The following is a 25404-nucleotide window of genomic DNA, read 5'->3' on the forward strand; positions in this document are numbered from 1 at the left end:
CCTGCGGCTGCTATAATATATTGGGTTTAGAGAAAGAAACTAAAATCTTGTGAACAGTGTAATTTAACATGACACCTTACCAAATAAAGAATTAAACACAAGGACACGACCTGACCAGTTTCGCCACTTTTTTATTGTTTATGTAAGTTCATGAGCCACAATTTGGTCCGTAAATTGCAATTATTCAGTCATAGTTAAGGAATCTGGTATTCATAGGATAACATGTCTGACATGCTGTCAGATAAGCACCAAAGTAGTACAAGAATTGCAAAGTGCAGCGTGATGCTCTTGATACAATTAAAACATCTCAGAAAAGAAGACATACTAACCTTTTGACCATATCAACCTGAACTGCAGTGATACAGCAATGATAAGGCTACGAAGAAGAAGCATATGGTTATAAAGCCATATAGCTTTTAGGCTTATACTGTATGACATTTCAGTTGCCGACAATGTTTATATGTTGTGTTTCTTTGTAAATATTAATCGGATCAGCCAGGATTAAAAACATTGAAGTGGTGGGGTTGGATTGTACAAGTGTAATAAATATGACAATTTTATACTGTTAAAACACACAAAATGAATAAACAAGCAATAATGTATGTATAAAAAAGTAAAGTAAAATACAAAAGTGGATTGCTCAGTGTAACAATTATTTTTCAATGTATTTAACTACTAAAAAAATGCATATTTTTTTTTAAATTAAACAATAGCTACAAGATGAAATACTATTATAAGATTATGATATTACCCCATTTAACCATTGAATGGTTGCGTCCCCTTTAAAGGCCTAATTTTGACAAAATAATACTCATTTAGTAGCAGTGTAGGGATGCTAAACAATTAATCGCGATTAATCGTTAGCAGGATAAACGTTTTTGTTTACATCACATATGTGTATAAACTGTGTATAATAAATATGTATATATATAAATATGAACACATTCATGTATAATTTTAAGAAAAAAAAATGTATATATTAAGTATTTATATTTATATATATAATATAAATTATACATAAATATACAAATGTATATACACATGTAAACATTTCTAAAACATATACATGCATGTGTGTACATTTATTTATACAAAGTTATTATACACAGTTCACACACACATATATGATGTAAACAAAAACTTTTATTCTGCTAATGATTAATCGCGATTAATCGTTAAGCATCCCTAAGCAGTAGCCAATCATATTGCACTTTCATATTAAAAAAAGGAGCAGAAGGAGAGGAGCAAATGTACAGCAAAAATTTTCCACATTTTTTAGAGGACTGGAAAGGAGTATTCAGCATCAGTGAGGATACAGTGAGTCAGTCTTTCCGCCTACTACTACACAAGTACTAATTAATGCACATCCTTTTAACCCCACACTCACAGCAGAACTTGGCCCAGTCCACTGGGTACTTTGTCCCACACTCATGGCAAAACTTGGTGCCCGCCGTGGAGTAATTAATATCGTTCTCGTTTTTCAAGTCATTCCTAACAAAAGAGTTCACACAGCAAGATGTCAGTGACTTATTGGAGACAGTGAAAGTAAAGTCAAGGTTTAATAGTTTTATTAGGATGTGTATTGGGGCTAGATAAGTAACATAAGGTTACTACTGTATTACAACTGTAGCATTGAGATCAATGCCATAAACCTGTCTACCAAAGTCTTTAAACTGCCCAGAGCGATTCATTAAAGGCAACAACATGCTGACAGCCCTCTTAAGCCCTTTTAATTAATATTCAGTGCCACAAGTCTCAAGGGAGTGTAGAACTTCAGTAAACAAACTTGCATACCTTGAAATACAGTTGTCGGCATTTTGGATCTTTTTCTTGTTCATCCCGATTCCAGAGGTGGGATTTTTCAGGGAGCTTTGGGAAACCAAGCCTTTGGGTTTCATGTTCGCTCTGCAGACATAATTTCTATGTGAAGCTCATGTGGAATTAAAAAACCTTTAATTAAGATTCGTCTGCACGGTTGTGCCTTACTCGGAGGGAGGGCTGGTCAGGCCAGAGGATGTGGTTCGTAAAGATGAGTATCCCGATGAAATGCTTCTTACCGAACCGATGGAAGAGGTTTTGTTGCTTGGAATGCCTAGATATGGAGAGAAAAGGGAATTCAATAAAAAAAGTTTTTCAATTGCATTGTTATACCAGACAATGGTAATTGTCTCTGTCAGATCTGCTCCTTCCATTTCTGCATTTAAATTGATATAACAGAACTGCAAAATATTATACAAAACTATATTGTCAGGAGTGTATAAAGAACTTTCATAATGAACCGTTATGTTTTAATACCTTAGAATGAGACGTTTTTATCTACATACCGAAGGCCCCCCTTACATGGAAGTCACCTTTTATGCCGCCATGTTTCTACAGATCCCTTAAAGGATAATTCCGGTATTTAACAATTTGAGTCTCATTTCTGGTTTGTTATGGATCACTACAGTGATGGACACGGAAATTTTGACAATGGGTCGTGTCTTGAGTTTTTGACCCGTTTAGAAGCGTCTCTTGACTGCTTCAGAATGGAAGTCAATGGGCCATGCACAAACATGTCATTAAAACAACACTTAACGTTCATTTTCAAAACTGTACTACTCACCGAGTGGTTTGTGGTGTTCGTTGATGATTAAAAGCAAGTTGTGTAGCGAAATACAGTTTCTGTCGTGTTTTATTTGGCATTTTGTAAAATTTCATTGACTTCTCTTGGAAGACTCATTGCTCGCTGATATTTCACTCCGCCGCCGGGAAACAGAAAGGGGTCTGTTTACATGTGGTTGTAGTTTTTTCGCTCGGTTTCTCTCGGAAGAAATTTTTCCCATATTTGATGGCTCAGTGACCAGCTTTAGGTTTGAAGTTGAGCTCGATTGTGACTGTCTATACGCTAGACACCGAGCGTACTTGTATGGCAAAGTGGTTGTTGCCATCAAGTGGTCGGGAGTTCAACTCAAATATAGAGCGGAAGTATATACGCGGTTGTGAGGTATCTGAACAAATAGTTCCACTATAGCAAATAACACGGATCGAAATCATAAATAGCGCCAATATATTTGTTTTTAATCATCAACGAACACCACGAACTACTAGGTGAGTAGCACAGTTTTGAAAATGAACGTTAAGTGTTGTTTTAATGACATGTTTGTGCATGGACATTGACTTCCATTCTGAAGCAGTCAAGAGACGCTTCTAAACGAGTCAAAAAGTCAAGACACGACCCATTGTCAAAATTTCTGTGTCCATCACTGTAGTTCATCCAAAACAAACCAGAAATGAGACTCAAAGTGTTAAATACCGGAATTATCCTTTAACGGACAAACGTTTTACTTAATTGTCTCCGACGATGACATGATTGTCCGGTGGTGGCTACTTTAGCTTCTCTATGCATTTCAAAAGCGAGGAATGATCAGTTAACTGAGCCATTGGTTGCAATTCAACCTTACCACTAGATGTCGCTAAAATTTACACACTGCACCTTTAAGTCTTGCTAAGAGTGTATATGTTTTATCTGGTCACTTGGTTATGTGCAAATATTGTCTATTTTTTTAAATCATTAATTTTTTATTTTATCTTGTGCCTTTGTTTTCTTATGGATAGCTTTTATTTTATTTTAACTTTGTATTTATCTATTGTACAGTGCTTGGCTACAGCACCTGTTGTTTTAAATGTGCTATATAAATAAATAAAACAAACAAAACTAACTAAACACACCCATAAACACCTATCCAAGCTTTTTGATATGTGTATATCTAAGGTGAGGGCCAGAATATATACAGTATTGTGCAAAAGTCTTAGGCCACCATGCCATCATTTTTTTTTTTTGCAATGTTATAGTGATCATATATAATTATTTCTCAGGTTTTTTATTAGAATACAACCAGAAAATACAGGAAATTTGTATGTAGTATTAAAAACAGTATAAACGTAAAAGCTGAAGTGTCAAGTATTTAGGGTAAACTCTCCTTCCGCTTGAGCAAAAGCAGTGTAAACCTAAATGAAAATGAAATCCTAATTTTTAATTTTAATCAAATGACTTCAGGACTTCAGTCTCCTCAAAAAGCTCAAGATGTGTTTAATGCCAAGAGAGGTCACACTAAATACTGACCGATGCCTGAAGAAGTTCTGAAATTAGTTTTTTTTTTATTTGTGTACATATTTCCTGTTTGTATTTTAATAAAATAGATTGAAAAAATAATATGGATGGACATTAAAACTTCTAAAACAACAAGTCTGGTGGTGGCGGCCTAAGACTTTTGCACAGTACTGTATATATTAAATACAACAGGCTGTTGTATATGAGTTTTAATAGAATGGCACTATTTATTATGAAGATACTCCTGAGTATATCTGCAGAAGTTTAATTAATTTGCATTAATAATGTAACCATATTGCCAGTTTTATATTTTTTTCTGTATAATACCTCTGTGAAATCACAATGCAGGTACTATTCAAACTCAAGTTTTTCGTTAATTCATCTCTGTGTAATAAAATATTAAAATACATGAATATATAAAATCCGCACCTGATCCAGCAACCTGTCCACAAGCAGAGCGCTGTGGGAGACGAGAAGAGACAGCGGGCGCGGCCGGAGAATTGACCTTCTTTGGTGGAGGAGCTTTGAACTGCAGACAAAACATTTTTTTGTTGAAAACAATCCACTCACTGCACTCTAAATAAATAATAGCGTAACTGTGTGGGACATTTGTGACTTTATCTGTGAATTCCAGGTTAAAGTCTCAAGCCTTAAACATAAGTTTAGGACAATAAAAGTTTGATTTCAATCTATGACATGGCCTAAGTCAATACTAAATATATCAAGGTTTATAATGATCTTTACAATATGTAGGATGACTTAATGTAGAAAACAGTAAATCAGTTAAGACATAGAAATTTGGTATACCAAAATGTAACTTACTACACATACGCATCAATAACAAACACTCATAGAGTCTCTGTCCAACAGAAATTCAGTGTTTACTCTCAAAACATGATTAAACAGTCGGTTTGATGATTTTGGCCATCCACAGGCAGCACATCTGTATTTGGATATGCATGTATGTAAGAGTGAAACCACTTTTGAAAAACATTTGGATATTGAAATATCAAAGTAAATAAAATCTGATATGAACAGTGCACTGTAAGCCCAGAAGTTAATTCAATTCATCTTATTTTAACAGTTATATAATGTTAAGAGAACTCTCCAAAAAAAAGAGGCCACCTAGCAAAGCAAAGGTAACGGAGTAAAGCAAATGTTTTAACTTCACACAGAGACCCTAACACTCAACACACAAGTCTCAATAATAGTTACAGTAATCAAATCTCATGAAGTGAAAAGATGAGCTTTTGCATTTCGCCACAAAAAATAAAAAACAAAGATGATAGTCCTTTCACACATACAGTCTTTACTGGTAATTTACTGGTAAATTGCAGTTAACATGTCATGTGTGAACAGAACCTTTCCGGTAAATCAGTGCTCCCAATTTACCAATAAGACAGGTTGTAAGATTACCAGTAATTTACCGGTAAGCGCTATGTGTGAACGAAAAATATAGGATTACCGGCATTTAGAAAGGACGACGTCAGACCGCGCTGACCGATCAGGCCAATCAGAACGTTTTTAAACAGATGACGCGTTTACCACCGCACTGTTTACGTTCGTTTCCACACCCATGCTGCTTAAAAGTCGAGCACAACTGAAGTTAACATCCACATTTCTTCAAAGTTGTTTAAAACAGCTGACCATCTATTTGTCAAATTGCCGACGTCCTTAGCACACCCTCGGTGAAGCCTAATGTGCAAACACAGGTTCCGTTTGACGCCGCCTAACGCAATGTTGTTTGATCACGAGCAACTTCGCGACCGTTTGCCACAGATGTGAAAACAACAAAATACGGACCGACGATATTAAGTCATAACCCGCCATTGTGTACAAATACGACGCGGAGCTCGCGGCCGCGCGCCACAGGTAACTTCCGCTTTCTCTCCGAATTTACCGGTATTTTGATACTAATGTGTGAATGATGTCTTACTGGTAAAAAGACGTAACGTCACTGCATGTGTGAGCAGCACATTTTTGTATTTACTGGTAAATTCATTCTGGTAAATTCATGGTAATTTACTAGAATTACTGTGTGAAAGAGGCTAGTTTGTAAGATTACCAGTAATTTACCGGTAAGCGCTATGTGTGAACGAAAAATATAGGATTACCGGCATTTAGAACGGATGACGTCAGACCGCGCTGACAGATCGGGCCAATCAGGATGTTTTTAAACAGATGACGCGTTTACCACGGCACTGTTTACGTTCGTTTCCACACCCATGCTGCTTAAAAGTCGAGCACAACTGAAGTTAACATCCACATTTCCTCAAAGTTGTTTAAAACAGCTTCCCATATATTTGTCAAATTGCCGACGTCCTTAGCACACCCTCGGTGAAGCCTAATGTGCAAACACAGGTTCCGTTTGACGCCGCCTAACGCAATGTTGTTTGATCACGAGCAACTTCGCGACCTTTTGCCACAGATGTGAAAACAACAAAATACTGACCGACGATATTAAGTCATAACCCGCCATTGTGTACAAATACGACACGGAGCTCGCGGCCGCGCGCCACAGGTAACTTCCGCTTTCTCTCCGAGTTTACCGGTATTTTGATACTAATGTGTGAATGATGTCTTACTGGTAAAAAGACGTAACGTCACTGCATGTGTGAGCAGCACTTTTTTGTATTTACTGGTAAATTCATTCTGGTAAATTCATGGTAATTTACTAGAATTACTGTGTGAAAGAGGCTAGTTTGTAAGATTACCAGTAATTTACCGGTAAGCGCTATGTGTGAACGAAAAATATAGGATTACGGGCATTTAGAACGGATGACGTCAGACCGCGCTGACAGATCGGGCCAATCAGAATGTTTTTAAACAGATGACGCGTTTACCACGGCACTGTTTACGTTCGTTTCCACACCCATGCTGCTTAAAAGTCGAGCACAACTGAAGTTAACATCCACATTTCCTCAAAGTTGTTTAAAACAGCTTCCCATATATTTGTCAAATTGCCAACGTCCTTAGCACACCCTCGGTGAAGCCTAATGTGCAAACACAGGTTCCGTTTGACGCCGCCTAACGCAATGTTGTTTGATCACGAGCAACTTCGCGACCGTTTGCCACAGATGTGAAAACAACAAAATACGGACCGACGATATTAAGTCATAACCCGTCATTGTGAACAAATACGACACGGAGCTCGCGGCCGCGCGCCACAGGTAACTTCCGCTTTCTCTCCGATTTTACCGGTATTTTGATACTAATGTGTGAATGATGTCTTACTGGTAAAAAGACGTAACGTCACTGCATGTGTGAGCAGCACATTTTTGTATTTACTGGTAAATTAATTCTGGTAAATTCATGGTAATTTACTAGAATTACTGTGTGAAAGAGGCTAGTTTGTAAGATTACCAGTAATTTACTGGTAAGCGCTATGTGTGAACGAAAAATATAGGATTACCGGCATTTAGAACGGATGACGTCAGACCGCGCTGACAGATCGGGCCAATCAGAATGTTTTTAAACAGATGACGTGTTTACCACTGCACTGTTTATGTTCGTTTCCACACCCATGCTGCTTAAAAGTCGAGCACAACTGAAGTTAACATCCACATTTCCTCAAAAGTTGTTTAAAACAGCTTCCCATATATTTGTCAAATTGCCAACGTCCTTAGCATACCCTCGGTGAAGCCTAATGTGCAAACACAGGTTCCGGTTGACGGCGCCTAACGCAATGTTGTTTGGTCACGAGCAACTTCTCGAACGTTTGCCACAGATGTGAAAACAACAAAATACGGACCGACGATATTAAGTCATAACCCTCCATTGTGTACAAATACGACACGGAGCTCGCGGCCGCGCGCCACAGGTAACTTCCGCTTTCTCTCCGAGTTTACCGGTATTTTGATACTAATGTGTGAATGATGTCTTACTGGTAAAAAGACGTAACGTCACTGCATGTGTGAGCAGCACATTTTTGTATTTACTGGTAAATTCATTCTGGTAAATTCATGGTCATTTACTAGAATTACTGTGTGAAAGAGCCTGATAACACCTGCAGGCTGCAGTAGTATAAATAAAGAAAACTAATAGCAAAACAACACTCATATAACAATATTACTAAGAGACACAATTGAATCCCAAATGATATTTAAACTGAAGACTCACCGGAGTCTTGGTAGGAGGCTTTGCTTTCTCAGTTCCAGTAACCTTGCTCTTATTGGAGATCCTTGATGCTTGTTCTTTGCAGAACTTAATGTGGCGATCCGCTGCATTCTGACTGAAGCGCCGCTGGCAATACTGGCACTGGATATAATCTGAAACAATCACAGTTTAATAACACATAAATGTATGCCTAAAATGACCAAGGATCTTACTTAGGGTGGCCATTCGTGCCAGTTCCGCCGGACACGTCCCGAACATGTTTTCGGGTTCGTTCTCCGGAAGTCGCGTTGCTCGACCGCATACGTCATCGAGGTTCTCACATTTCAGTTAAAAATACATTAGAAAATTTACATTTATTTATTTTAAGACATACAATCATTGTAGTTTCATTCTTACCTTGAAATGTAACGGTTGCTTTTCTGGAATTAAACCCGAAATATTAAACCTTGATGACGTATGCGGTCAACTAACTCGACTTCCGGGGAACGAACCCGAAAACATGTTCGGGACGTGTCCGGCGGAACTGGCACGAATGTCCACCCTAATCTTACTGTATGACTAATTTCATTAGACATTCTGTTAATGTGAGGGTTATTTTACCTGGATCGTAGGATGGAGGAGGGGGCGGAGGAAGAGGTCCTCCATCTTTCATTACTTGATTTATGCCCTTGGCGGCTCGAATGGTGGCGATAAATTCTTCATGCTTCCGACGCCAGTTGGACTGTTTCTTGGGTGGTTCAGGCTGTTTGAAAGCAAAAATATTGTTTAAAAACAAGCATTTTGAAGAACAGCAAAACACGTTTTTATTTGACGCATAAATAAAAGTGCAATTAAATTTTTTTAATCAATGCGCAAAGCAACGCTAAGTTGTAACTTATGCACAGTTGGTGCAATCGGCCCCAGCTGAATCCATTGGGAAAAAAACTGATAATCCAGTCATCACGAATATTTAACACTAACTCCAATATGTCAGAAGTGCCACAGTGAGAGAAAATTCAGTGATAATACTGCAAAAAATGTAAACATTCAACTTACTTTATCAGACTTAGAGCTGCTGGTAGAACTGTGTAACTGAAACATAATCAAAATGGGTTTTCAGAATAATTCAGGACATGGTGTATTGCAGTGGTTCTCAACTCCAGTCCTCAGGCCCCCCCTCCCAGAACATTTTAGATGTCTCCATATATGAAACACCTGATTTAGTTCATCAGCTTGTAAGTGTGTTAATTAAGGAAATGTTCAAACATTCTGGAAGGAGCCTGATGAGTGGAATCAGATGTTTCATATAAGGAGACATCTAAAACATTCTGGGAGGGGGGCCCGAGGACTGGAGTTGAGAACCACTGGTGAGTTGTATTAGGGTAGCCATGGGACAAAATCTTTCGTAATTGCATTTGAGGCAGATTTGGTATCACATTTGTTACGTCTGAAGGTTAAGAAAGAGTCCTGAATGTTCTGAACTATGGCATGTTTACAAAATACATCGGTGCGAGTAATTCTACAAATCCGTTTCCCAGCGTTGCCAAGCAATGAAGTTTCAAAGCCACAAAAAAAATAACAATGTTTTCTTCTTGTGCATTCCTGTACTCCTTTGTTTGTTATCATTCCTAAGATGACACACTTGTGAATGTGAAACAACTATGAGTTCTATAAACAAAATGTTTTTTGATGAAAGATCCAGCAGTGGATATGTCACAATGTTAGATCCAATTAAAGCTTTAGATCAAGTTTACTAGATCTGTCTCATTTCATGAAAGTGAAACTTATACTCAAAGATAGTCAACTCTGTTGTGAGTCAACACTTTTACTCAAAGCAGATACAGAGATGGAGGGAGAAACAGTAGCAAGTAGGGGTGCAACGAGATCTCGTGAGATTAAATGTGTATCGCGAGATTTCTTGTGGAGGTTAAATGCTGGCTTTTTCTCAAATAAAAGACTGCATCCTTCGGAGGTCGCATTTTTAAACTGCATTTACTTCATAAAGACTGTCTTATTAGAGAATATTAACAATTAGAAAGTTTACTACTTATTTAGTTAATCGCAACTTGTTGTAATATGCTCACGACTTGCGAATGTAATGCTCAGATAATTAACTGAAATAACGTATGCAGCCTGCATATGCGACCTCCGGAGGATGCAGATTTCTGTTTGAACCTTTTACAGTGCATGCATTATATTTGTCTTTTACAGCGGTTGCTTTTTTGTTTGGGTTTCCAATAATGTTCGTTTGTGAACTCGTGTCAAGTCTGAGACGCGTTGTGTTTGTTTGTTGATCAGTGTCAGATGTGAAGTCTCAGCAGATTAAACCCTCACAGAGTTTACATGATTTAATGTCTGCATGTTCTTGCTCAAAAATGACAATGGCTGTATCACTTCTATTGTAAAGAAATGGGAATATATTACATATTCAAATGGGTTTAAACATTGTTTGGCTAAAAATAAGCGTTTCTCTCCGTCTAAAGTGAAAGTCAAGATAGCGTCCGCGAGATGAGTCGACTATCGCCCCCTGCAGGCATTTGTTATAATCCATACATAATGCTTTTTATTTATAGGACACAAATGTAATGTGTTTGTTCATGTAATGTTGTTTACTGTAACTTGGTTTTAATACTTTTTTTGAACCAATTATTATTGCATATTCGTTATTATGTCATTTTAAAGGCTACTGCTCACTTGGGTCTATTTTTAGCAAAATAATTGTTAGGGCCAGTCCTTGATTAGTTAAAACTTTTAAAAATGATGTGATTTCAGTTTCTTATTCATTTATTTTATCATTGAGGAAAGTGTAAAAAATAACGTCTCGTCTCGTTCTCGTGAACCCAATCTCGTGTCTCGTCTTGTGGATTAAGTGTCTCGTCACACCCCTAGTAACAAGGTAATATAGCTGCAACAACTATTCAAATAGTCAATAATAATCGATAATGACAAGAGTTTAATAAACGTCCTTGTAAATTAAAGTTTTACAGTAAGTTTTTATTAGTTAACATTAGTTAACTACATTAGTAAACATGAGCTAATAATGAACTGCACTTATACAGCATTTATTAATCTTTGTTAATGTTATTTTAACAATTACTAATACCTTATTAAAATCTTGTTAATGTTAGTTAATGCACTGTAAACTAACATGAATAAACAATTAAAAGTGTTATTTCTATTAACTAACATTAACAAAGATTAATAAATACTGTAATAAATGTATTGCTCATGGTTTGTTAATGTTAGTTAAAGCAACACTAAAGAGTTTTTACTCTTTGCTCCCCCTACAGGGTAGAAGCAAATTTGTCCATTACCACTGTCGTAAATAATTTAGCCTACTGCAGCATAGCAGGCTCTGATTGGATTGTAGGTCTGCCCTAAAAAAAGCAAGTTTTTGTTAGGGATGCACCGATACCGATACTGGTATCGGGTATCGGCCTCGATACCACATTTTCTAAAGTACTCGTACTCGTTAAAAGTCCCCCGATACCTGGAATCGATACCACGGTCTGAGAAATGTCTATGTTTGAGCGGCGTGTAAGGGGTTAATGCCTCTTGTGTTGTCCAAAGAGGCAGAGTTTACAACAAACTGGAAAACTAGTCCTTTGTTTTTTGTTAAATTATATGACTAAAGCTGTTACCTGTAAATTTAAATCATGTTTTTTTATTAAGTACTCGGTATCAGTAAGTACTGAAATGCAAGTACTCGTACTCGTACTCGTATTCCAAAAAAAGTGGTATCGGTGCATCCCTAGTTTTTGTAGTTTTCACTCGAACTACAGAACCGCGACCCGACGGCTGGAAACTTCTTTAGTGCGGTTTTGGCCGATAGAGGGCTGCAAAGGAAATGTGAAAGTGCCGATCACCCTGTTTCGAGTGGATGAACGACAGAAACTTTTTTGGAAACGTTATTTTAAGGTAAAAAAACTCTTTGGTGTTGCTTTAATACATTTACTAATGTTATCTAATTAACTTTATTGTAAAGTGTTACAGATTAATATGAATGACTTTAGGTGTGTTCGACGTAATGCGGTGCTGCACAGACCGATCGGCAGCTGGCATGAAGCAGTGCACAGCAGTTAAAAATTTTGTCCGACTTGAGCTGGCGCCGACCACAGACATAAAACGGAGATATTTAATGAAAATATAGTACAAGCCGAAAGCATTTGATCAATATCATAATCTCATTTTTGACGGAGGTGGCGTTTAGCGGCTTTTGCTTCTGACCGCTTCAAATCCATCTCTATATCTTTAAATCTATAATTCGAATCATAAGATCTCTCGTTGAATAAAAAAAAACAATTTGAGTTCAAGTGTTTCATGGTGCACACACCAGTTTTAAGAAACAAAGTGCACATTTTTGGTGACCACAATAAAAAAACATGTGAATGCACCCTTAGTACCCCTGTGATGTGGTGCCAGTGGTTTCTTCACCTTTGGTTTTATAGGTTTGAGTGTAGAAATATCGGTGCCTTCTGCCCTTTGCCTGCTGGAGTCAAACACCTTTCTTCGTTTTGCTGCTGACTTCTGGCAGATGGGTACGTGTTTTTTCTGAAACATTTAACAAGGTGTGTATCAAATAACCGTCTGACAGCACTGTGTTGACAGATTAATAACACCGCAGTTTGTGTTTATTTTAGGTCGCTCAAGTAATCCTGTTTTTGTTGCTAAGCTTTAAATGCAATGGCAATTATCTGAACCAAACACAATGCATTTCGGACAACCTTTTGCATTAATGCGCATCATGTACACACACACACACACACACACACACACACCCACGCACACACACACCTTTCTGTTTGCCAGGGCATATTTGGCTGACATTGTAGTTTGATATTTTTATTTGATTTATTTCCTTCAAGTTAAAAATACTCACAAGAACCCTTGCAAAAAAATTCCTCCCACATATTTTGCACGCAACCAGGTCTTCAGAAATGGGGGGAGATTCTGAAGAACAAAACAGAATTGTACCAGACCATTATAATAACAGAAAATTACAAGTGACAAAGGAAGCAATAAAGATAAATGAATAGTTCAATAGTTCTACATTGCCTAAACAAATTAGATTTGACAATAGATGTGAAAATAGGTCACTCATGTCATTCCATGCAAAACAACAAATAAATAATAAAAGCCAATCTGTGGGAGAAACAAATCTATCTCGATCTCGTGATATTTTGATATTTTCCCTCAGAAAAAAAACGTTCAGTTTTTCATGAAAGTGTTACATGAAAAATAAACAATAAATGAACAGAAAATTATGTTATTATTATCAATAAAACTATACATTTATAATAATTGGTGTGGCACCATTCTCATTGCTATGTCACATTTAGCAGAACGGTTACAAAATGCAATTTCTGACCTTTAGCTGTCCCTTGGAAACTGGATCGAGGGCGTAATATTTTTTTATTAGTGACACAATTCTGGTAAAAATGTAACGTTAGCTACTTTCATTTTTCATTGTAAACCAGTGTAACCACAAGCGTTATGTATAAATCATGCACAGCCGCTCCCCCGCATCCAAACAAACATTCCGCTGAAGAGATAACAGGTTTAACCTCTGGCAAATATGTACACATATCTTTTGTTTATTTTATGCCTTACCGTCTATTTCCTCCATTATTTATTCCTGGTTGTACACCAAAGACGATGCTGTAGCAACTGGGTTTTCCTCCTAGGTAGCGGCTCCACATGCTAGTATCCGTGATTTTGATTGGTTCTTTCCATTTCGCAAACAGGGATAAGTGCAGTACCTGTGTTTGGCCGGTAGATGGGACGTGGGAGGCGCTGTGTACTGTATGGGATGTGAGTCTGCAAATGTGTGATACTATTCATGTTACTTAGTGTAGGGATTTTTTTTATAAATAAATATATTATTTTAGCATAGACAATTAACTTGTATCTTTTATTATTTTCATTCTTGTAATATTCCCTGGTGCATTTACAGTTCTATAATATTTTCTAAGTATATATTTACACATAGATAGAACACATTGCCAGTATCACCATATTGTAACATATTCATCTATTAAAATCTCTGTAAGGAGCTTGTTCACATTGCCCACTGAAGCAACAATTCAACATGTGTTTGGGCTGAGATGTCAAACAATAGAGACACTATTTGCTGAATCCGGGCTGAATCACAACACATCTGTCATGAATAGTGGGAAAATGCAGGGCAAACCAACAGCTGCACTGTCTGGAATTTACTCAATGAAATCAAATGGTTGGCAATATTTTATTTGAAATGGCACACACTGCACTATTATTTCTTATGGTGTGTAAAATACATTTTAATTGGTTGAATAAGAGCAAATAATTAGTCTGGGTGATCAATTTGTCTATATCCAAATTTCCATATACAGCCACATGCACATTATAAAAAATAGACCACTCAGAAAGTGGATTGTTTTGAAAAATCCCAAAAATATAATGAACCTGAATACAAATCCAGGTCCATGGTTCTAAATCCACACAGGGAGAAAAAAGAAAATCTCAGGGCATAAGCAGGCAGGATGATTTTCGATAATCCTCTCATAGTTTTTATTGAATAAAAAAATTTAGATACAACAAAGGCTCTACATGAGGAGATTAAAAAAATGAAATGATCAACACAGTATAAACAAAAAGCATATTTATAACTAAATAAAATTTATTTAGAATAAAGAGAATACATAAATATACATTTAAACTCATAACTTTAATGAAATTATATAGAGAGTAAAACGAAAAGAAAAAAATAAAGGGCAATATGATTTTTCCTAATTTTTTTTTATATTACAAGTAGTGGAAGGGATTTATAGAATCTATGAATGCAATATTATTCCAATATTACATGTTACTTAAGCAAATACAAATGAACACAGCAGTCTTTGGGTATTCCAAATAAAATATATATTTTCTATCAACCAGTCCTGAACAGATATCCAAAAGATTTAGGAAAAAATGAAAAATGTGTTAGTACAATGATCACTTTTAATATGAATACCTCCAATGAATAAAGTGGGAAGAACTGATTTACCTTTAGTATAAAAAGGGAGCATTTTTATCCTACAGTACCAGCAGCAGCATCACGCACGCATACGTCATAGCGCTTCTTTTGTGCAGGCTCGTGGACTGACAGCTTCACCAGCAGAGCTTCGTCGCGTCCTACTGAAGTATTAACTGGAGCGACACAACTGTACACCACTGACAATTAGGACACCGTCCAGTCGACAACAGGTACAATTTGACAATGATTTGCAAAGACTCATCCATAAATATGGAGAGTTTCATTCTATGACACAATGATTTGTCTGCCAGTGAGACTTATATAACCCGTTATAAAGCCGTGTACTGTGTTGTAAATGAAATAATTCCTCTGGGGGTTACGTCCCTGCCATGTAGCTGCAATAGTCATACTGGTCTGGATGAAGTTATTAGATATTATGTTATTAACGAGCTCACTTGACATCTCAACACAAGAGGTGTGTTCGACTGTTCGACTTCATGAGGCGTTGCGCAGACCGTTTGGCATATGACATCAAACTACCGCGAGAGCTAATCGAAAGCATAGGTTTTGAATTGCTCTCGCGATATTTTGATATGCGGAGCCCGCATGAAGTGGAACACACCAAAGCACGAGACTCGGGCTTACCACCGCAACATAATAAAGATTTACATATCACATACATTTACATATTTCCTTTTTATCATACTGTAGACAAAATACTAGTATGTTATTTAAAAATATTAATAAATAAACACATTTACGTGACAAGGGCAGTAGAATATCACAAAATTTCCCCCACATATATTTAGGCTATGCATTGGTGTTGGCTTCTAATAATAGGGCATTTTCATAACAAGTCTATTCCCAAGTTTATTTGTGAAAAAGAAAGCAATTTTAAATTAAGGATAATCTCACTATTGCTACTATTTTCAAGAATAATTTTACAATTCTCATATATCATATTGATATTATTTGTCATATTATACCCCAGTTCTTTTTTTTTGTTGATGCAGAATGCATAACAGAAGACACATTTTCAAAGGTCTATACTTGACATAGACAGGATAAGCAGTGCATACTTGTCACTGTTACCTTGTGAAACTATTCACTCAAGTGTACATATTGATTTTTTGGACTTTAAAACAGAGTTCTTATGCCAGGGGTTAGAACAATATTTACTTCCTTTTAACTGAATAATGGACACAGACATTTAAGTTGACTGTATGTTGTTACAGGTAAAAGCATACATTAACACGCCCCTTTGATAAATGTAAATTAAATTTAAATCTTGCGTACACTTTAAAGTCTAGAATGAGTACAGTCCTATTTTTAACACAGTTTTAAGTGTCTTTTTAGATAGGTGTATAGATCTGCACCACATGCAAATCACCAACCGTAATGTAAAGTAGGAATCATCCACTGATTTAAATGTGCGATACATGTTTCTGTATTATCGTTAGTCATAACCTCATATGGGTCTTTCAACACACACCATTTCAACACACACACACGGTGCTAAGATGATTACATGAGCTAAATTTAAATCGGAGCATGTCTCTCAGCATGTTTTCTCCTGATATTTTTAGAATGTATAATATACACGATAATATGTTTTCATATGAACGTGTAACAAATTTTCAACCTTTTAGACAACACTTCTCTTTTACAGGCACTGCTATGTTGAAACGCATTAGATATGACTGATGTCGAGGTGACATATGAAGACTTTATCGCCTCTGGAAGGACCGGCAGACGTAATGCTGTGCATGACATACTGGGAACCTCAGATGGTCATGATTGTAGTGGACTCTCCCAAACTCTGTCTGAGCTCAATATCAGCGAAGCAGGCGAGTAAAATTCACTATTCCTAAAATTAAACAAACATGTACCCATCTGATCCTAACATAAACACAGTTAGAGAACTAACAAACCTTTTCCAGAAGTGTCATTCAAAACTGCAGTAATGTAATCTGGCAGTGAGTAGCAGGCTGCCCATGAATAATGTATCATCAGACAACTCCACTTTGGGCAAGCATAGCATTTAGTGGGTTTGTTCGTGGCTTCCCTCGCCAGATTTTAGCTCAAGAAAGAGATAGTTATAGTTTATCAACTTAAGGCTTGTTAGCTAAAGGCATTCCTGTGAAAAAGTCCACCGAGCACCACGCTGTGCCGTAGGGTGCTTACTAGGCGCTTTTTGACATTATTTTTTTTCTGTTTTTTGCCAACAAAACTTTTTTTCTCACAGAGGAAAGCAATGATGGAGAGAACAGCCAGAATTCGGCAGAATCTGAAACCAAGCAGGAAGAAAGCAAAGAGGGCGGCATGTAAGAGATGAAACAATGAAACAGAAAGCACCCCGTCTAGTGGTGGATTGTAGAAGCAACCATGAAGGGTTTGACACTGGAGCATCGCTGTCCCATACGGCTTTGACCAGAGGAGACTTCACTTTGAGGATGCTGCACTTACAGGTTGCTGTGAAAGGCAGGTCCTTTAGTATCAGTGTAAAATTGTTGGCACTGACACAGTGGTCAGTCATAACAATCCCGCATAGTTCACTTTCCCTTCACTCTGTTAGCTGTTACTGTTGATGCTTAAAGCAACTTGTGGGAATGTGGGTACACTCTTAGAAAAAAGGCACAGAAGCTGTCACTGGGTCAGTACCTTTGTACCTAAACGTGTATATTAGTTCCCTTAAAGGCACATACTATTTTGTACATATCTGTACTTAAATGGTACACATTAGGAACTTTTTAAATGGTACCATCCCAGTCAAAGCTTTTGTAAGAAGTAATTGGGTTTGAAGAGACAGTGAAAGAGAATTGCCTTTGGCAAACAGGGAAATAATGTGGATCTATTTTGTATTGGAATGCCACAAAGTTCTTGATTTTGGATTCACAGGTTAACTGCCAAAACAAAGTAGCTAATAAAACTTTAAAATTCATTCAATTTCTATAGGCGTAATCTTGTAATACTGTAGTAATATCAGACAGTAATTTATTTCCTGTGTGTTGTATATTTTTTATATGTTTGCACACAGCTACACACACTGTAAAAATAGGTTTTACTTAATTTTATTGTTTTGATTTTTAGCTTAATTGATTAAAAATTCTTAAATCAAGATAAATATGCAGTCCTTGAGAAACAAAATTTTGCTACTCAAGGACTGCATATTTATCTTGATTTAAGAATAGTAAATCTTGTTATCTGAAAAAAAAAATCAAGTGAAAAAAGTCAAGTGCATTTATGCTTAAAACAGCTAAAAATATCTTCCAGTGGGATAATACAAATAAACTTAATTCATTAAACTTAACTCACACTGTAAAAAATTCCTTGTTGCACTTTTAAAGTTAATCAACTTGTATTTACAATTCATTTGAACTTTCTTGACTAGTAAGAAGTTGCTATAAATTATAAAAAAGTTGAATAAGATTAAGTTATTTCAACTTTATTTTTATAATTCATAGCAACTCCTCACAAGCCAAGCAAGTTTAAACGAATTGTAAATTCAAGTTGAATAAACTTTAAGAGTAAAATTTAAGTGCATAAAATAATTTTTACAGGGTAATAAAATACCCCACTGGAAGATATGATCAGGACAGATTATATCCTGGCAATCAAAAGGGGCAGAACATTCATGCTGTGTGATTATTTTAAAGGTGCCAAAGAATGCATTAAAATAATATGTTAAATTGTTCTCTTATATCTACATAGAAGGCATGTGGCTTTATTAAGGACAAAAAATATCCAGATATGGTTTAACATGTCCACTTACAACCCTAGGATTTGGCCTTAGAATTAAATATTTTATTATTACCTTATTTCAAAGGGTCATAATTAATAATGTTGAGCTCTGCTCTGATTGGCTGTTCCTCAGAGCAGCTCTTTGTGTGTGTGTAAACAGACCTTATGTTTGAGTCTGCATCAGACATGGAATTTGAGGAATAATCAATTGTTTGGAAATGGTTAATGACAGTTTCTGAGTGGTAAGTTTGTGGTTTTTTTCAAAACGTAACTGTAATGTCAATAGTAGAACTTAGCATATAGCATTAACTAGCATATAGCGCTAACTCAACTTTGTTTTCAGCATTGTAACAACATTGTACTTAATTTAATGTGTAATTTAATGTTGAGGGCGTATGTGACGTCACAGTCTGTGCTATGTTGAGATTGGCCTGTTTTCCAGCTGTCTTATGCATGCACGAGGTTTAGATACAGTAAAAAGGAGAAAACAATCACGTTTGAGGCTCACGAAATGTCATTACCATGTAACAGAACTTGTTTTTTTCATCTATGCCCAGGTAAATACAGTTTTACATTCTACGGCACCTTTAAACTTGATTACAATGAGAACAACATTTCAGTTTTGTATGCGCTGCACTAGGATTTCAGAATATAATAATTTGAAAAAATGAGTTTAAAGTAAAACTATTGGTAAAATCTATCAGTATCAGTAGATGTCATTCTAACTAGTCGACTATCAGTATAGTCACAGAAATTTCTCTAATAGCATCCCTAGTTTTCCGCCTTTGATTGTCAAGTAAATAAAACTAAGCAAGACATATTTTACAGTGCATGTTCAATAAAAACACTGATAATAAAATTTTTAATTCAAGTCAGATATAAATTTGACTTGAATGATCTCGCATGGCATTCCTGACAAAATGATTAACTGTTCACATCCCTTAATGGACTAAACTATTGTGATTTAAACATTTGCAGTGTGGTGAACCAAATTTTCTGTGTGTGTAAATTAATGAAGAAAAAATAATCTTGTTGTATTATTGAGATTTATTGAGTTAAATCTACTCCTTACTGACACTGCCTGTTTCTTGAAACTATTCAAAATGTGTCTAATAGCACTTGCCTTATGAAACCTGTTTGTATTTTGTCTTCCAGTTTTTACCTCTTAAATTTGAACATGAATTATATACACAGATATTTTTATTTATGTGCTTACATCAATGTTTGAATAAATTCAAGCAATCTTTGGAAAACAAAGTGGTTTTGTATTGATTGAAACGTACATGCACTACTCTGTGACACGAATATTACACTGGGTGGCGCTGTTTACTCATTTTTTATTTTTTTAAACAGTGGCTCCACCTAACGATGAATTTACCCAGTGCATCTCCTCCATTTTGGATGACTATTATATTTTTTCCTATTCACGTCAGTTATATTGAATTATTTAGTTTATAGGCCTCTACAACTGCATAATATTTACATTTCATTTTAACTGTGCCTTTTAAAATATTTTGGTTCTGTCTCTTTCTATTCATGATGTGACTATATAATAATGTGCTTCTATTCATTATATGTCTGCATAATAAAAATAAATGTGTTTATATAACACATCAAGAAAAATCGAATCGCAAGTGAAAAACCTACACTGCTTTCCTTGTGAATGTCATTTGCCATTTAATTTCTTTAAGGTTTGTGAGATTCGAACCCTTTGGCAGGACTGCTGACCTTTTCTTCCTTTTAAGTGCTAGAGCCGCACATTAATCATTAATCAGCTTGAACCTCACTAGAGTTCACAGTTCTAAGCCAATTTTCACAACCAATGAATACATGTGGTTTCTTTAAGAGATCAGTTATGTAATTTTGACCCCTGCGCATTGAGACATCAGACGTGACCACAGTCTTAAAACTTTGATCACACACTCCAGTTGTAATTGTAAATCTGTCAACCATGTCTCTTCACTCAATCAAACTGTATAGAGTTGGCACCGGGTGCCCCTCGTATCGTGGCGTTTGATTTAAAAACAGAAGAGCAGGGGTGCATGCGTGGAGCAGAGTGAAGGTGGCATAGTTTTGGCCCTGCATTAATTATCCTATAGATTAAAAAACTAGTTTTCAAGAACCATAGCAGAGTATCACAGACATGTACAAAAGCCTATGGACAATACATAGCAAAAATTATTTCTTTCTTAGTGTTTTTGTCTTGTTCTCTAGTAAATATCTACACTGTCAGAAAAAAAATGGACAAAATATATACCCCACCTGTCACTGAGGCTGCTGTACCCTTTCAAAAAGTACAGCTTTGTATCAAAAAAGGTCATATTAGTAGCTCAAAAATGCACATTATTAGGGTTAGATAATAACCAAAGGTATACATATCTGTACCTAATGTTATTTTATACTGCCCCAGTGACAGGGGTACATATTGTGATTTTTTTCTGAACTCTTAAATCAAGATACATTTACTTACACTCTCAGAAAAAAAGGTACAAAAGCTGGCACTTAGACAGAAAATTTTAGTTTCTTGGTCTTGTTTTCCATTACCAATATAAAAAAATTATAAAGATACATCAAGATCTAAATACATCTAAAATATCAAGATTTTTCATTTTCTTGTTTGTCTTGTTTTCTGATGAAAGATATTAATATGAATTCTGTTTATGCTTATCTGCCAATAAAGTTAAAAAAACTAATTCCGTTAAAATTTTCTTACATCATTATTTTTTCCTATTTTAAGCATGAACTCTTTTTTTTTTAGAAAACAAGACTTAATATCTTAGTTGATTTTGCTTCTTACCCTGTCAAAAATAGAGGTACAAACTGTCACTGAGGCAGTACCCTTCAGGTCCGAATATGTACAATTTTGGTACAAATATGTATCTTTGAACTACCAAAATGTACTTTTAAAGTGCTAATATACACTCTTTGGGTACAAAGGTGTACCTTTTTGAAAGCGCAGATGCTTCACAGGACCTGAGATAGACGAGAAGTTGTGGTTTAAAAGTGCATATTTTGTAATTTCATTGTCAAAAATGACAATCGTTTCGCTATAATGCCTCGTTTGGGATCATTTAGAGTCCTTTGAAACTCTCTTAAAAAAACTGCAAGTCTTGAGTTAAGTGTTGGCGTCCATTAAAGTCCATTAAAATGAGACAAATACTGGAATGTAAAAAAAAAACATTTTTGTAAAAAAGATAATTTCCTCTCGACTGAACAAAGAAAGACATCAACATTTTGGATGACATTGTGGTGAGTAAATTATCTGGATTTTTAAAGAAAATTGACTAATCCTTTAATGCTAAAAGTAGCTCCTAACTTGCTGATTAAGTAGAAACTCCTAAATTTTTTGTCTCAACTTAATTTTATCAATGCACTTAAATTAAAATTTTTAAAATTACATTAACTTGTGGCGCTTGTGGTTAAGTTGTGGATGTGACGTCCTTCTCTCAATTAGCACTTAATGTGTTAATGTCTGGAGATCAGTCCCTTCTCATTCAATCTATCATATGTTATTATTATTATTAACAGCATGCTAACATGTGCTTATGCTATTAATATGATATAGAAACTGATAGTTGGTTTAACAAGACATTTTCTATTTGAATTAACTTGTTTTCTCCTTGTTTAACAGACCAGAAATAATTGTGTGGAAAAGATGGTGCAATTTTATTTTTTAATTCTATTCTTGTTGTACAAATCTAAACTTATTTCGTGGAAAAGTTTTCCTTAATTCAATCAAGTTAAATAAACAAACAATTTTTTGTGTGTACTAAAATGGGTTTTACCTTCTTTTTTAAATTATTTTTAAAATGGAGACTTGTTTAATTATTATTACTTAGCCTACATTTTTAAATCTTTATTTAAAAATGTCATTTTCACTTTTAAAACCTTTATTTAAATGTGACATTTTTGTTCATAAATCTTTACTTGAATATGGCATCATGATACTTTGTGCTAGAATATATCTATGATTAAATCACCAATGCCTTATGCCAAAATATTTTTTTATCTTGATTACATCACCCAAAACAACAAGGTCAACCTAAGATTTCTAAATTACTTAGTCAAAGTTGCTCTCAGCTGCTTTGTAAATAACTACAAAATCACACACAGAGACCAGTGCCCTATCAGCCTGTTTTGTGATGGGCCCTGATCTTTTCTACTAAGGATTTTCATGGTAAAAGCTACAGGTAAACTGTTTAGAACCAATCAAAACTTTCCTTTGTCTTCAAAACTTGAAATGCTAAAACTTCATCTCATTTAGTGTGCACTCAGACTTTTGTTTACCATCACATATCGACTTGAGTGTTTAAACGGTGGACGTGCAAGAATAAACCTCGAAATTAGACCTGTACGGTGACCCTAAAGTGCAGAGTGAAAATTCAAATCCATGCAGAGGCACAGCTATTATTCAGAGGGAAGGTGTCTGTACGTGTGGGCAGGGCTGAATGGCTCAAGGGAGTGAAATTGAATCTGTGGTCTGGGAGTTCTGCTGCTCTTAGCCTGCTGCCACTGACAGTGATGGATTCGGTCCTGATGGGAGAGTGTCATACCATCATTTCTAATCTCTCTCTCTTTTTCTCCCTGCCACACGTGTGCACAAACACACTGTTGCTTAATCTAAAAGTAGGCTACACTTCATGAAACTCTCTTCATTAACACCTTAAAAATCTTAAAGATGCTAGGAGTGGAAGCACAGATGCCAACAAAATCACTCTCAAATCTGTGAGTGACTCGAAGAGAAATTAGTCATTTGTAGATTGGCCTTTAATTGATTCCCAAAAAAACTTTATAAAGGTGATGATTTGGAGATTCAAAATTAGTTGAACCCACGCCCACCCACGATGTGTCACTCACGCAGGAAGTGATATTGGGTGTCCTGTCGCTGCTTGTTAACAGCTGGTTCGCTAATGATCCACCGCCTGTCGGCTTGCGGTGCAGCGTGCAGGGAGAGCCGCAAGCGTCGCCCTCATCGGTCCTGTCGGCCCGTCTCAGCACACCGCCTGCGGGGAAAAGACCCTCGGCACCGCACGCTAGTGAGCTGCAGGTTTCACGTCATGATCTACTAGATCAAGGGTGATTGTAATTAGACGGTGACACTTGGAGGCAGTGGGACACTTGTAATGAGGGCCATGGGGTGGTCTTATGTAGAGATGGGGAGAACCGAGAAATCGTGCATTTATGTTTTATAAGGATTGCCGGCAAAGGTCAGGCAGGAGTCTTGCTGATGCTCAACAGCAATACAGACAGAGTACAGCAGGGCAAACAAAGGGAAGTGTAGACAGGGCAGAGAGAGAAGCTCAGGAGAAGACAGCTTGACTTTGGAGCACCATAGCACCTGACAGGCAGGACTGACTGCATGTCTATGTACATATAAGTGTGTGGCAATGAATGATGTGTTGTATGGATGCAAAGTTTTGAGGTTGCCTTATACTAGGATTTTAATTATATCAATATTTCTGGATTCATACAGTACTGGCTAAGTGATGCCCAACTTTGAACCATTGACATCTCTATTTTTTGCATTAAAAATTTTGCATGCATTTTGCATTGGTTTGTTTGGAGAAAATTACACAGGTGTGCAAAGTTAAGAAAGTAAAAAAAACCCTTAAAAGTTTAGTGCTGTGTCAATTTGTACACTCTTAAAAAAGGTGCTTAAAAATGGCATAGAAGAACCTTTTCTGGTTCCTTAAAGAACCATTACGTAACCATTACTTTAATACATTTTAAGAACCCCTTTTCACCTTAAAGAACCTTTTCTAAAACATAAAGGTTCTTCAGATGTTTAAGGTGCTTTAAAGAACCATTTAGACAGAAAAGGTTCTTCTATGGCAGGGGTTCTCAAAGTTTACATTTAAAGGTCCAAATCTGAATTCTCATCATTTTCATAGATCCGGAAAAACTGGTTATTACAAAATTGTTAAGCATGTTTATAACTTTATGTAAATAATTTATTTATATAACAAATCAACACAAATAGTTTGGAAAAAAAACATAACAAGTGTATTTTGCATTTAAAGTAAAAAATAAATAAACATGAAACACAAGAAGTATGCCAAAAGTAACCAGGTGCAAAATACAGAGCAACCTCATTAGAGAAATGGCACAGTTTATCTTCCATCAGATGCATAAATCGTGGCAAAAAAGGTGTGGTTGGCCTATAAAATGCTTGCTATGGTTCTCATTGAAATACGGTGAAATGCCGCTACATCCAAAAGCCAGGGGGCGCTCTCGTGCAGAAACTCAATATGCACTGCAGACGAAGAACCAGACACACAGCTATGAGACGCAGCTCCAGGAAATGGTTTAAAAATTTGTATATTGCTTTTCTTCAAACCTTTAAAGGTATTTTCATGATAATAAAGAATATGTATAATGATTATGTATGACGAGTGTTGCCTTTTCAAATGCATGTAAGGAGTTAATGATCAAAAGCCGTAGTACATGAAATAGCTGTGCATAATATCTGGGTGTGATGGCT

At 36.1% G+C, this 25404-nt stretch overlaps 2 protein-coding genes across 3 annotated transcripts; one reads left to right on the forward strand and one right to left on the reverse strand.

Annotated features, from left to right (window-relative positions):
• Positions 1–973: 973 nt before the first annotated feature.
• On the reverse strand, positions 974–13927 carry zc2hc1a (zinc finger, C2HC-type containing 1A). 2 transcript variants are annotated; one of them, XM_065258248.1, is made up of 10 exons: positions 13796–13927; positions 13065–13135; positions 12620–12736; positions 9242–9277; positions 8807–8948; positions 8210–8358; positions 4520–4619; positions 1987–2092; positions 1795–1905; positions 974–1491 (listed from the first exon to the last, which is right to left on the reverse strand). In XM_065258248.1, exons 1-10 carry the CDS (start codon positions 13809–13811, stop codon positions 1353–1355), a joined length of 987 nt encoding a protein of 328 aa, XP_065114320.1. In that variant the 5' UTR covers positions 13812–13927; the 3' UTR covers positions 974–1352. The 2 variants fall into 2 exon arrangements, with proteins under 2 accessions (XP_065114320.1, XP_065114321.1); XM_065258249.1 differs by lacking the exon at positions 9242–9277.
• Positions 13928–15284: 1357 nt separating this feature from the next.
• pkia (cAMP-dependent protein kinase inhibitor alpha) lies at positions 15285–20441 on the forward strand. The gene is made up of 3 exons (XM_065258250.1): positions 15285–15412; positions 16852–17029; positions 17428–20441. Exons 2-3 carry the CDS (start codon positions 16879–16881, stop codon positions 17508–17510), a joined length of 234 nt encoding a protein of 77 aa, XP_065114322.1. The 5' UTR covers positions 15285–15412; positions 16852–16878; the 3' UTR covers positions 17511–20441.
• The last annotated feature ends 4963 nt before the right edge of the window (positions 20442–25404 follow it).

This window comes from Paramisgurnus dabryanus, chromosome 22 (assembly GCF_030506205.2).
Source record: "Paramisgurnus dabryanus chromosome 22, PD_genome_1.1, whole genome shotgun sequence".
Lineage (NCBI taxonomy): Eukaryota > Metazoa > Chordata > Actinopteri > Cypriniformes > Cobitidae > Paramisgurnus > Paramisgurnus dabryanus.

Coding starts and splice junctions, on each gene's coding strand:
- pkia (XM_065258250.1), top strand. CDS start 16,879: ATGACTGATGTCGAGGTGACATATGAAGACTTTATCGCCTCTGGAAGG. Junction 17,030..17,427: donor GCTCAATATCAGCGAAGCAG/GCGAGTAAAATT, acceptor TTTTTCTCACAG/AGGAAAGCAATGATGGAGAG.
- zc2hc1a (XM_065258248.1), bottom strand. Junction 8,359..8,806: donor TCCTCCATCCTACGATCCAG/GTAAAATAACCC, acceptor TGATTGTTTCAG/ATTATATCCAGTGCCAGTAT. Junction 1,492..1,794: donor GCCGACAACTGTATTTCAAG/GTATGCAAGTTT, acceptor CTCTTTTGTTAG/GAATGACTTGAAAAACGAGA.